The 14100-nt window shown below is 46.0% G+C and overlaps 1 protein-coding gene across 6 annotated transcripts in view; it reads left to right on the forward strand.

Annotated features, from left to right (window-relative positions):
• arvcfb (ARVCF delta catenin family member b) overlaps window positions 1-14100 on the forward strand; it is a 219705-nt gene that overhangs the window by 138757 nt on the left and 66848 nt on the right. For 4 of the 6 annotated variants that reach the window (XM_069138258.1, XM_069138260.1, XM_069138262.1 and 1 more), the window contains 2 exons: window positions 4727-5367; window positions 13311-13816. In XM_069138258.1, the coding sequence (XP_068994359.1) occupies window positions 4727-5367; window positions 13311-13816 (1147 nt within the window). Of the gene's footprint in view, window positions 1-2137; window positions 2282-4726; window positions 5368-13310; window positions 13817-14100 lie in introns of all 6 variants that reach the window. The other 2 variants (XM_069138257.1, XM_069138261.1) reach the window with 1 other exon arrangement.

A 14100-nucleotide genomic window follows, 5' to 3' on the forward strand; every position in this document is an offset into this window, starting at 1 on the left:
GAGTGAGGTGTGGAGCTCTTCCTCCAGGGACTGTGAAACTGTAATTAAAAAGCCCGGTCTAATCCCTCATCAGGGAGGACCCGTCGCCCTCCAGCCTGTTTACTGCGAGGGGATTGGCCACACACACTCTCCCACAGTCACATGTTTTTTTTTTTTTTAAATAACGCGCACAACCGCGTGCTGTAAAACATCACACTAATCAGGGACTTTGCCGTCGAGGAAGGAAAAAGGAAAGGACGAATCTTTGAAAGGCCCCCCACCCTGCTGAGAGGAGGGATCGGGTGTTTTCTGGAAGTCAGTTTGACGAGTAAAGCAGATTAACGTTCAGGGGTGAACTCCTGGGAGCTAGCATCTGTGACGGCAAACGGATCCGGACCCAGCTGAGAGTTTGTGCACATTAGAAACCCCCCAAACTTCTCCTCCTCACTTCCTCTGTCCTTTTCTTCTCCATCTCCTCTCTTTGGCTCACTTTCATGTTTTTTTTTTTTTTTTTTTTTTTCACCCTCTCTCTCTCTCGTCATTTCTCAGCAACTCACGGTTTTATTTATGTGTATATCGCCTTCTTTTGAACCAAAGTCTTACCATACTGTCTTATGCTAACGCACTCCTTTCCCTTGATGGTTATCCTCCATCTGACTGTTGGAAGATGAAACACGCAAGTTTCTCCCATCTTCCTGATTTGCAGGCAAAAAAAGTTTATTCCAGTGGTAAACACGTTTCTTCTGATTTAGTATCAGCAATCTTACTAGTTTGAACACTGGGAAATGAGCAGAAAAGTGGCACCAAAACAAAGCTGCAGCACTGTATACTGAGGGAATATCTGGGAAAATAGATCGGGGCCATGTTCTACATTCAATTGTGTGTTTGTGCGGAGGAGACCAGGCGAAGTTACAGCTGACAAATTCTGTAAGAAGTTTCTCATCTGAAACTGGGAAACAACAATAAATGGCCTTTCAGTGGCCGATTAACTGCTGTTTCTATTTATGTTTTCAATCAATTCAACTCAAAAGTGAATTGGCCCGGACCCTGAATGTGTGTATGTTCAATTAGATCCACATTTCGTCCTCCTGTCCCAGCATGCCATGTTTTCCCTTGGCCATTGTCCAGCCCTCTTTCTTTTTTTTCTTCTCTGCTGGCAGAATCTCTGAAAGGAACGCCAGTCATTTTTAGAGGCAAGAGCTGAGCCGGACCAATAAAAAGCAGCTTTCACTCCTTCTTTCCTCTGCATATGAGCTAATGAGACTCGAGGCGGACCACACAAACAAATAATAGTGTTTTCAGTAGCCTGCACACACTGGGGAGCCGACCTTAAATAGGGAGGAGTTAGTTATTAACTTCTGCACAGAATGCCAAATGGTAGTTTCATCAGATTTAACTGTTATATCAGTGTTGCCTTAGAGACTTTTAGTACATGCATGTAGGGTGTATTTAAAACATGCTGATATTCTGGTCTGGTTTTCATCAGTTTGAAGTCGAGGTTTGTCCATTGATAGCTTAACTATAGGCTTTTATTGTGCTTTTTTTTTTTTTTTTTTTTTTTTTTTTTTTACAGCCACGTAACGAGTGTAGCTGTCATCAACTCTAGTAACATTCACCTGTCTACCTTCTGCTCTGTTACGCTGCATGTCATGAAACACAGACACGCAACTGAGCTGAAAAACAGACAAATTAGCGCGACTTTCAGTGACAGAAAATTGCATTAGCGACTTTCATATTGAGCTAATATAAAACGGGTGCACAGGAACTAAATAAATGAATAGTAATTACTGGATGTAACCGCAGTTCTATGAGTATGTTGTTTCTTTCAGGACAATGGTAGGGGAAATACTGGTTATGAAAAACTAAGTGCCATTATCTAACATAGCAGAGAACAGTAACCTTTTCTGTCCAGACTTCATCACGTTGTTTTTTTTTTCTTTCAGACAGACTCAAGACCCGACAAGCCTTTATTTTTCAAGTAGATTCTAGGAATAGTCACTTAAGAGCAGTCCTCTCTCATGGTCCATACTTACATCTGTGTCATTATCTGGAAACCATGTGCATTATAGATCTTGAAACACCAGGGTGGATGTACGTACATAATGGAGTCTGAAGCAGCTTGCTGAGAGTTCTTTACCATCCATCCCTCCGACTCTAGGTTACCAAAGTGGTGAAAACCATCACCCGCCGCACTTTCCACCCATTGATGGCGCCTGACAACTTGTTAGTGGAGTCCAGGCCTGCCACCCGGACCCCCACCCCGGTCTCCATCTCGACCCCCACCCCTGCCGAGACAGACCCAGTAGGACGCCGAACCCTGTGTGATTTTTGCTGTGTTCTCGCCTCCCCCCTCCGCCCCTCACCGCCTGCCTGCCTCCTCTAACACCAGGTTTTAAAGACATTAAACGTGTCGCCATTCAGGCTTTCTAACATTGCAGAGAAAATAACACGTTCCCTCGTCTCCGCAGATGCTCTTTTACATGGGCTGAAAATTAATCACAGTCTTTGCAATCACAGGCTGCTGAAAAACCTGAATTACTACCTGAGCCTGTCTCACTAACCCCCGCCCATCATGTCCATTTAAGATCTCGATAAAGCGAATGCCGCGGAGGTTGTGAAACCTCTTACAGTGCTGTAAAGTGGACCGTTTGACGCCTGCTGCCTTTCCCTCCATTTTTAACAGTTTTGGTAAACAGCTAAGGACTGTGTCTAACTGCCTGTGGTTGTTTTAAACATTTCTCAGTGCTGCTGTGACTTCCCATGCATGCACAAACACACAGAAATTGATCCTAAAGTTACATGTCCACATACTCACGCTCTCCACCAATTTAGCAATTCTCTTTCAGCCCTGTTTACCCCACTTTCAGCGTATTTCCGAGGCTCTTCTGATACGCGGGTCCCTTGCCTCCCCCTTGCATGACGGTTTAACGCCTTGTGAACTTGAGCGTACATCAAAGGCGGTTTGAAACCTGTGTGATGGCTCCCGTTGCAGCCCCCTTGCAAATTGCCTAAAAAGCTGTGTTACTACAAGGCAGCTGGGCATGTCAAGGCTGGGAAGCTGCAACACTCACCGCACCCTCCTCTCAGCCTCCGACAGCCACAATGGAGTATGATGATTTATTATAGGCGATGAAAATTACCGGATATCAATAAAAGCATCTCTGAAGACAACTGTTAAAAAAAAATGCAGTTAAAAAAAAAAAAAGGTAATTCATTAAATGGCATTTATTACACCAATGTAATCCCCCTCGTGGACGGTGTGATATTCACCCCTGGCTCATAACGTCCTCTTGAGGCCCAGAGTTCACAGTCAGAACCAATGATATGAACATCAGAACAGCCCAGTCAGCTTATTATTCCAAGGTCATGCATGTCCTGTAGCCGATGAGAATCAAGCAAATGAGCTCTTTTTTTTTTTTTAACTGCGCAAAGCCAAGGCGGCGTGGCATCAAAAACAAACCTAAACTACTTGATAATTACTCGGAACATGGAAATGAACCTTGATGTTCCTGAAATAGGCTTTGTTATGTAGCTCACAGTCAGGGTGTAATCAAGAAACAAGGCCAGTGAAGAGTCCTATTTGCTTCCGCCAAGTTAATGAGGATGCGTGTTGAACAGCCAATATGCGGTTTGTGTTTTTGCTCCTGCCTCACCGGCCCCCTGGTGGTTTCTTGATAGTGTTACATGCCTTTGCGCGCTGCTGATTCAAATCCAAATTATGGTATTGGGTAAATAATTGGGAAAATAAAGAAAGCATTTTACAATTAAATGGGCTGATTTTGAAATTTCAACCCATCAGGTGCAGGAATGAGCAGTCATTTTATTTATTTATTTATTTTACTCTCGTCAAGTGGGAACGAACCTCCCTGCAACACCTTGTCAGGCACAACGTGAATTGCATCAGACCTGCGCCCCTGCAGATGACGATTAATTTTAATCAACCTCATTAATTTTGAAGATGAATTCATAGCCGCGGACAAAATAGCCAATTATCGGCCACAGCAGAATTCACTGGGCAGCAAATTGGTTTCTGTATGGGCGGCGAGCCCAGGGAGCCGAGTCGGGCCGCTCTGTCTGTACTCCTCCAGACAGACAGCAGAGGAAGTGGAGTTATTTAGCCAAAGGATGAAGTGAGAGTGAGAGATGGATACATGCAGGTTTGGTCGTCACAGTCCCCCCCCCCCCCCCCCCCCGATACGGTGTGGGATGCTGCCACGCTCCCCCGGGACCCTCCGGGATTCACGGTCCTGTGGAGCTGTGGCACTTCAAGATGGCTCTGTTACCGCACAATCCGGCGGGACGCAGCCAACTGAGTCTATACTTCCTGTGTACATGCAGATTTTGAGCTCTAAATTTAGCGTTTGACTTTTGTCTTGCAGCGGATTATCAGAACGCGTGTACTGCCTTTTTCCAATTTTAATTGTAAGGTTCCATTAATTGTAGTACAGGCTTTACAATTATGGAAAATCACAACATTATCATGTTTTTGGTTTGTAGAATTAAGAACCTATAATTTTATGAAAAATAATTTTGTGGCATTGTATTGCTCCACAATGACCGACTGACGCTGTCTCCAAAGTTACAACATAAACAGAAGAGTTTTCCTCTGCAGTCGGTTTGAACTGAACGTTTGAACACGTGTGCTGCTGGACGATGACGTGCCCACATGTCTGCCGGAGCCAAACATTTCTGCGGTCACGCCGTGCCGCACTGTCTGACATACCGGTGTATGTGTTCCCCTCCGCAGGTGACCAAGATGGTGAAGACGGTGACCACCCGGACGGTGCGCCAGTTGCCCCTCGGCCCCGATGGCTTGCCCCTGCCGGAGGGCTCGTCCCCACTCGGCAGCTACACCGACTCCATCGACCGGCGATACCTGAAGAACGGAAGTGACCGCTTCATCACGCCTCAAGCGACCTCCACCCTGACCCGCTCCTACAACAACTCCTACAACGATTCATACGTGGAGACGCCCGAGAGCCAGTACGCCCGCCACTACGGCCTGCACGACGGCTACGCCGATTTGACGGACAACTACGGCAGTCTGTCGCGTGGCGTCAACTTCCGGCCGCCGCGCTACCCCTACATGCCCAACAGCTACCGGCCGGAGAACAGCTACACGCTGCCCATTCGCAAGGACGACTACGGCCATGTGGCGCAGCCCCAGGTGCCTATTGGTAGCAGCACTGTGGATCTGAACCGCTCTCAACCGGAGCGCTTCCAGGCCGAGCCATATGGCCTGGAGGACGATCGCCGCAGCTTGGGCCCCGAAGAGGAAGAGCCATATGAGCTGGAGCCTGACTACTCCACGGCCAACCGACGCACCCTGCCGGGCGCCAACCGGGGTCGCACCCACCGGGAACCTCTTCGTGACGGGCCTCGAGTCAGGTGAGGACAAATGAAAGAAAGTGTAGGAAGACACGATCTGCTAAACTATCTGAAGTTACCACAGATAAATCTGCTTGAAAGTATTTTTCTACGCCAGTACTTGTTAATTCTTCAAAACCTGACAGATTGTCTTCAGTCTACCAGAACTTGCAGAAAGAAATGGTTTCGTGAAGGTGTGCAGGTTCCTGCAGTATACATGTTTTTCTTTTTGCACGAGTTCTCGTTCATATGCTTAAACACAGACTTTCCCTCTATACAAGATTAGATCAAGCCTGTTAAGATGAGAGGGAATAAAGAATACTTGTCTTGTTCTCGCCATGAAAAGGACTACATTACAGTAAACAAATGTCGCTTGTCTTTAAGCAGCTGGCTTGAGAAAGAAAGCGAAGAAAAAAAACAACAAGGTTTTGATAGTCATTTTCCCGAAAATGGATAGTGAACATGTGTTTGTGTCGGAGGTAAAGAGGCGGGGATGATTGGAGACGTGATGAGGGAGTGAGAGTGGGAGAGGACAGCAGGCTTTTTGTCAGTTATCTCTCAAAGCCTTTCCTTTTTGAGAAACCTATGTTGAGAGGAGTCTAGACCTCTGGCTCCAGCAGGGAGAGAAAAAAAAAAAAAAAAAACTCCAACAATAAGATCCCCAAATGGACTCTTGTCTCCTAATAGCTTCCAATCATTTTGTTGCTGGTCAAAGGGGAGAGCGGGGAAAAATGTCCACCCCCGAGTAAATCGAATCAACGGTTTGAAGTTGTGTTGAAGTTTGTGTTAAAAACTCGTGTTCGATCAGTGATCTGTAGCAGATGGACACAGTCCCAACAATCTAAAGGCCAAAATGTTTAAACCTGAAGCCAGACCACAGGACCAGAGCTGAAGAGGTCGAGAGGCAGGGAAGCGCAAGACAAGACTCGAGTGTGTGTCTGTGAGCGTTTTTTTTTTTTTTTGTTGTGATCAAAGGTGATGCCGAATTCAGGTTTGCTTGCTTCTTAATTAAACTTATGTACAGACACACTCATGCATTTTCAACAAGCTGGATTTAAAGGCTCTTCCATGGCTGGGCATGAGGCTTGAAAGAGCAGATGCTTAATCAGACACCCCGTCTTTACACACTTTATGACTTCGCTCTGACACACACACACACACACACACACACACACACACACGCGCGCGCGCGCTCAAGAAATATCCACATCTCAGAAAAGTGAGTGTCGTCGTCATCCACCCCCCCCCCCCCCTCACCCCCCATCCGCTGAGTGAGAAGCGCTTGCTGTGACAGGCAATTTGTAGCCTGCCTTACATGTGTCACAACACAGCTTTAACAGCCACATCCACCCCTTCAGACACACACACACTGACAGCTGCTCACGTGAATGCCCAAACACAAACACACATGACTCGACTGACTCCTATCTGGCTAATTGCAGCAGGAAATTTCTCCCGCCCTCACATCGTCTGACATCAGAATACCTAAACGTTAAGTACACTGAAGGCGTTTTTTGTTTTTTTTCCTCCCCTCACCTCTCTCCGAGTGCCCGGTCTTCTCCTGAGCAGTCAGAGCTACGATTAGTACTCTTTCAAGAAGGGACCGGTGACTCCAACGTGCTGTAATGAATCTGGGAATTAAAGCGCTTTAATTACAGCTTATCATTGTATTGCAAGCCCTCAATTATGCGCAGACAAAAAAAAAAGAAGATGTTTAGTACTAAAATGACTTTCCGCATCGGCGCCGAGCTCTCATTTTGTCGCCGCCGTGGAGTCCATCATGTGGTGGCATGTGGGTGGGAATGATGATTTTTGGTCGGGGTTCCTCGGATGGGCTTCAGACAGAGAATTAAACGTTAACACACTCCGATATGTACAGATGGGTGACAAATGAAAAAAAAAATAAGTGAACACATATAAAAGCAGAGGCATTTTTTTTAAATATATATATATATATATATATATATTATTAATTTCCTTGGCACAGATTGATTGAAATTTAAAGTCACTTAGCCTCTTGCAACATCAGTCAACTGAGCGATATTTATCAGCGAATCTATTCTCACTTACACCTTTTCTTCTTGACGTCTCGAATCAAAAAGATGAACCAGAGCATGTCAGGACGTTAACTGCTGAATCAAATCATGCAGCATTGCCGTATGGAAGCATCTGCGTTTCTCATGTCTCTCTCCTCGTATACTTTTCCCTTTGTCATCTATCTGTACAAGTCAAGTGGGACATGTGATATTTTTTCCAGCGCTGGTCTGTGGGAACAATTGGAGCACATGTCGTCCAGCAGAAGTGAGATATCATGAAGCTGCTGCTATTTCAGGGTCCTGCTGAATAACTCTTAAGCAGGGTCGAAGCATGCTGTCATTAGTCGTGTTACCAGCCACATACTAGATGGTTTTTGTGTGTTATCTGCATGTCCAGGCACTTTTTACTGTCATATTTTCCTTTTTTTTAAAAAAATTTTTTTTATGCACTTTATGATCTGTTTTGTATTTTTCTTGGTATTTAAGCACTTTAAATCCTTCCTGTGGAAAAGTGAGGGCAAAAATCTGTCAAGTGCCACTAAACATTTTTAGCGGTCGCACCTGTACACCTGAAATCAAGCAGGTCTCGGTGTGCAGACACTTACCTTTGAACAAATATTATATTTTCTGAACCCATCTGAAAGCATCGTTCTGTGAGTGAAGTGAATCACCACACAGTTCAGAGTTTTTTGGGGCTATTTTAGTGTCAATAAATCCATCTGAAATCACCCCTGGGGAGGTTTGCGTCGTTAAACAGACACTCGGAGCTGGTCGGGACTCGGGATGTGTTTGGCCGGCCGCTGAGCTGTAAGTTGGGGAGTAAGACAGTGTGAACAAACTGGTTTTGGCGGTTGCGTTGAGGAGCAAAGACTTCACCACTTGGGTGGTTGTGACAGTTTTCGGCACCGCTCGTGTTTAAGCTGCAGTGTGCTGTATAGCAGAGTGAATGAGTGGGCTCACCGCGCTGCCACCTCCACCAGGTACAGAGCGACCACCCGTCGGCTTTGCTGCGAGCCATCGGGGCAGACATCGGTGTGCTGGGTGACAAGTACGACGTGTGACCGTGGCAGTACATCTATACTGTGACACATATTTTACAAAACAAATAAATTATGCAGCCCTTCGAGCAAAGCAGAGTTCCCGAGTTTTGATCGTGACATGGACGAACTGCAACTTATTCCCAAGGAGCATTAAGGTGTCACAGAGCTTTTCGACCGGCTGTGGAGAATGAAGCAGGACTCTGTTTGAAGTCTACAGTCCTTAATGCGTTAAGAAGTTACCAGTGTGAACGGGAGTTGATAGAAAAGGTAATGCTTATAATGTATGATTGCGTTGCCAAAAAGTGTGGAGAAAAATTTGTCACATTGTTGCCCTCGATGTAGAAAGTTATTCTGGAGTCCCGAATAAGGATTTTTTTTTTTGTGAGTGTTTTCCCCGAAGGCAGCAGGAATGTGAGGAAAGGAAGGGCATCTCTTTTCCTTTATTCCACCTCAGGTTTTGCAGATAAAGTACATGTTTATCCTCTTTCTGTCCCTGCCCCCCCCCCCTAACCTACACACACACACACACACACACACACACACACACACACACACACACACACACACACACACACACACACACTATCTGGATGTGAGTGCATCTTATCCCCCCTCCTTCCTCCCTGCGTCCTTTATGTGTGGGTGTCCGTGAGCATCTTTCCGTGGACGCGGGTGTCCTCGTGCCGGCGTGATTAATAGCCGCTTTTGAACTCTGCCAGGCTACAGCGGCGTCTTTAAGCCAATCTCTAATGACTCATCTCTCCTTGAGCGATCCGCAGCTTCACCTGCCCGCCTGCATTCAAGGGTCACACACACACACACACACACACACACACACACACACACACACACACACACACACACACACACACACGTAGAAATGCATGCATACATGCTCACATTCAGTCATTGCTTAATTGAAGGGTGGGGGTGTCCTAATGTGATCCAGTGGTGTCCGTAGGGGGCTCGTCAAAGTGATGTGACACTAGCCAGCTTGTCCCCCCCCCCCCCCCCCCCCCCGCCCCCTTCCCCCCTCCCCCTCAAGCCTTTCACTAAAACCAAATTCTCTGCATAATATTATACTTCCCTTCTGGCATGTTTGAGCTTTCTCTGAGACATCTCCTAAATTATCGAAGAAACTTTGTCATTTTCCTTTAATAGAACAAAAACAAGGGATGGTAGTGGCATCAAAACAGCCCGAGACATGAAATAAAACAGGACATAAATACTCCATATTTTTCTCTTCTCTTCTCTCTTATTTCCTACAAAGAGTTTTGTGCGTGATAAAACAATTATTGCCCATAATTCAAAATGAGCAATATGCTCAACAGGGAGAGTCACTGAAAATGCTCATAAATGCTGGCGATGACAGATGAAGCAAAACACCTTCTTCTGCATCTCTAATCATTTTTCAGTAGATCTCATTTTATGGGCCCGCAGAAGACGAGGGTCACACACGGCCGTGACTGAAGGACGATGAATGGAATTGACGGGAGATGAAGGAGAGCGAACAGTGACAAAGTAGAGATGATCAGAGGAGTGCTGAAGTTTTGCGGACATACATACATCTCATATCTGCCGTATCTTTTTTTTGTATCTTTCCTTTTCATCTTTTGTATCATAAAACAAAAACGGCCGCGCTCGCGCATCCGCGCAGATACACACAAGTAGCCCGGACATTTAGCGGCTCGATTAACATGAGAAGAGTGATCTGCTGTAATCACGCTCAGAGCATCGCGTCTGGGGGCATAGAGCCCTTTCACATCCCATGAATACACCCCTTCCCTGTACACACAATGGCGCCAATTTAAATGCAAATCCTGACATTCCCATCACTCAGCCTCAAGACGCCTGCTTTACCAAGGCATCGGCCCAGATCTAAATGAGCTGCGATCTGCACAACTGTACATCTTATCTGTGTGTTGAAGTGTGTGTGTGTGAACAGAAAAGTGTAAGAGCAACACTGTGACAGATAATGAGAGAGAAAACTGCGGTACTATGTGTGACAGAGTGATGTTGAGATTGTGAACTGCCCTTTTTTTCTCTCTCTCTCTCTCTCTCTCAGTCCTGTCTCCTTTTTTCCTCGTCACGTCCAATATTTGGAAGCAAACGAAATGTGGATGATGCCTGTCGAGTCTGGGAGCGTATGTTTAGCTCTTCGGTGTACTAAAGGAAGCATTTAGCGACCGCCAGCACGTGCACGCATACTCGCATATTTCCCCTCTTTTTCCGTGTAGTCTGTCAAGTGTTTTCACCAAACCTCAGAGCGGCAGCTGTAATCAGGCTCTTGATTGGCCCCTCCTTCCATACTGTGGTTACCAGGCTGCCTATGAGGTTTGCGGTTTCCCGACATGTTCCACAATGCTGGAAAAAAAAAAAAAAGTTTAAAAGAAAGGGTAAACAGTGATGATGCACCAGATCCACGGTGCTCCAACCACTCACGGTTCTTTCAACTTGGTTAACCCTTATAACCCGATGAACGCAAAGTCCGTTCAAATTCACTCTTCTTCATCTCGGTTGAACAGCGAGTGTTTATCACATGGAGATGCAGTGCATTCAACTTGGTTGGAGTTGCATCGTGTGTTTGAGTGTGAGTCCCTGGTTTGGGCCACCTGGAGTTGTTCATGATATTTATTTTCCGTCAGGCACTAAGCACATATTTTTTTCAAATTGCTGAGTCATACAGTGTCCCACAAACATGGTTCAAGTATTTACAGATTCTAAACAATCTCCTCTACACACTTATAAAAATATATTTTTACTGACAATATTTTCTGGTGACATACATGTAAAAACATAACAATTTCATAAAACGAAATTATTTTGGGAAAAACGGCTAATATATAACATCTCTTAAGGATTATCAAATCAAATGATGAAAGATCTGGATAGCTTAAACTGTCCTGAAAAAAACTAAATATAGCATGTATGGTCAGCCCCAACAATGACCAAGCTATGAGCTTAAAAGTGACGGTAGCGAAATCAGCCTGAAAATAGCCGAAGGTTCATTTTGTTAAATTTGCATTTTGGATGCGGGGCTGTACCCAACAGCAGTGGTGTCTCACTCCATCTCTATTAATCCTCTTTCCATCCATCTGAATAGGGGATTTAGTATCTTGTTACATTGTTGAGGCAAGAGTTTTCCTCTCAGTTCATCTCGTATCGATTTCCCGGGCAGTAAAAAAAAAAAAAATCCACAAAGTAGTACTATAAAAGCCAACATGTTAATGCGAGGATCGTGTAAAAAAAAAAAAAAAAAAAAACTGAGCTGAGGATTACACCAGAGCTGAGGCGAGATGGCATGCAGATACACCTCCCCCCACAAACACACCAACACCACCACCACCACCACACCACTCCTCCCCAGGCGGGCGTGGGAAGAACTGTAAAAAAAAACTCAATTAACATAAAACTCATTAAAAATTAGACTTTGGTCTGGAATTCCCTGCCAACGACCGGCGTTGGCCACCATTTTGTTGCACCACCAACCGCCATACATCAAAGCTGGTGAGAAGAGAGACCATCTGGATTATGTAACGAGGGTAAACATGTCTCAAGCTGTGGGGTTGGTGGGTGGGCGGGGGTGTGGGTGGGTGGTGTGGGGCGAGGGGGAGTGATGATAATGGCTGTGCATAAGTACACAACCCTAATTAAATTCCTCTCCCCGTGTCATAACTTCGTCGACCAAACACGCTCTCGTTCTTGTAGACAGCTCAGTGCAAAGTGTTCAGAAACAAGGGAACTTCTTTGTGTAAAACTTTCAGAAACATTCCTCACCGAATGTTAAACGTGACTCCGCGTCCTCAAGCTGTGCCCTACAAGTAAAAAAAATCTCTCTTGTGATTAAAGAGCCTTAAGTAAAATAGGTGGCCTGCACTCCAGCAATAAATGATCTGTCACTGGAATTGAGCACCTACATTTTCCCCCATGCTCCAATAGAGAATTGATGAGGCTGTCTGTGGAGTAAAGATCCGTAGAGAACAGACTGAGATGCTTGGATGGAAATATTGAATCATTGAAGGATCCCCCTCCTCCCACCCTAAACGCCCCTCTTCCTTTGCACACTTTATTCCACCACCAAAAATGAGTACGGCTGGATAGTGTTTAAGTCCCCTGCCCTAATAGTAGTAATGCTAATGAGGCTAAAGCTGGTAGTCCCAGAGTGATGGTCATTAACATTTTAGCGACGGCATGCGAGTGTTCGTAGCAGTGAGCGCAGGGAGCCCTGGAGGCATCCAAGGGGCTCGTAGTCCTCCCTGGGGGAACAGCGTAGCTCTTTTCTCTGTTCCGTAGGGGAAAACATATCATATCCTTTCTCTGGTTTGTAGGGTGGCTTCCTAAAATAAAACAAAAAAACTTCACAAGACTTTCCTTCAAAGCGTTTTCTTTGGTGTTGCCTTGTCTCTGTTTCTTTTGTGAACTGCCCGTTTTTTTTTTTTTGTGCAATCTTTTCCCGTCTCTCAGTCACTCCCTCGAAGACTTTATGTTTGTTGAAGTCTGACATGTTTGTTGCTGCCACCTGACAGGGAAGAATAATAAGAACGTTGCGCACCATATTACTCTTATTGCAAGGAATTGCCACCACAGTCCCTCTGACAGACTTGTTAATAAAAGATCCAAACCGCAAACCACGTGTTCCCTTCTCCGTCTATGCCGTACTTTGTCTCTTCTCGCCTCCATCGCTCACTTCTTCTCACCTCTTCCTCACCCCGCCCTCTGCTTTTCCTTTTCCCCCTCATTAGTCAGTGGCTCTCACCTCGGTCGGATTCACTCAAAGTCTTTCCCCCGGCTGCCTAATTCTTCTCTTAGACGAATATGTCGGAGTCACCCTCCATTTGCCTCGTCCATCTTGCTCGTCCTAACCGTCCTGTCCTCTTTTGTCTTCCAGAGGGTATCCAGATGACCCCATTGAGGCAGAGCTGATCGATGAGCGCCACCCTTACATCCACGGCATGTACTCGGCGCCGCTGGCTCAGCCGGAGAGGGGCAGCATGGCCAGCCTGGACCGCATGGGTGGCCGGCGCTCGCCTTCTATCGACAGCATCCGCAAGGACCCGCGCTGGCGCGACCCGGATCTCCCCGAGGTCATCGCCATGCTCGGCCACCCCATCGACCCGGTCAAGTCCAACGCCGCTGCCTACCTGCAGCACCTGTGCTACGAAAATGACAAGATCAAGAAGGACGTGCGTCAGCTGAAGGGGATTCCTGTTCTGGTGGGGCTTCTGGATCACCCCAAATCCGAGGTCCACCGCAAGGCTTGTGGCGCCCTGCGCAACATCTCCTACGGCAAGGACAACGACAACAAGGTGGCCATCAAGAACTGTGACGGCATCCCGGGCCTCATCCGCCTGCTGAGGAAGACCAATGACATGGAAGTTCGAGAGCTCATCACCGGTAAGATGATCAGTCCCTTCTAAGATTAATAGTTTGACATTTTAGGAAATGCATTCACTCTCTGTCTCTACTTTCTTGCTTCAAATTAGAGAGGTTTATCCCACACGTCTAATTATGATTATAGCCAGCAGGTAGATAGCTTAGTGTAGCATAAACACTGGAAATAGTGGTCGAACGGTTAGCCTGGCTCTGTCCAAATGTAAAAAACCTCCATACGAGCAATTTTAAAGCTGATTAACTACCATGGTATGAATTAGGTTTTTTTTTTTAATGTAAAGGCTAAA

This window comes from Embiotoca jacksoni, unplaced genomic scaffold (genome assembly GCF_022577435.1).
Source record: "Embiotoca jacksoni isolate LCO1_2020_lvr unplaced genomic scaffold, fEmbJac1.0.p SCAF_8, whole genome shotgun sequence".
NCBI lineage: Eukaryota > Metazoa > Chordata > Actinopteri > Embiotocidae > Embiotoca > Embiotoca jacksoni.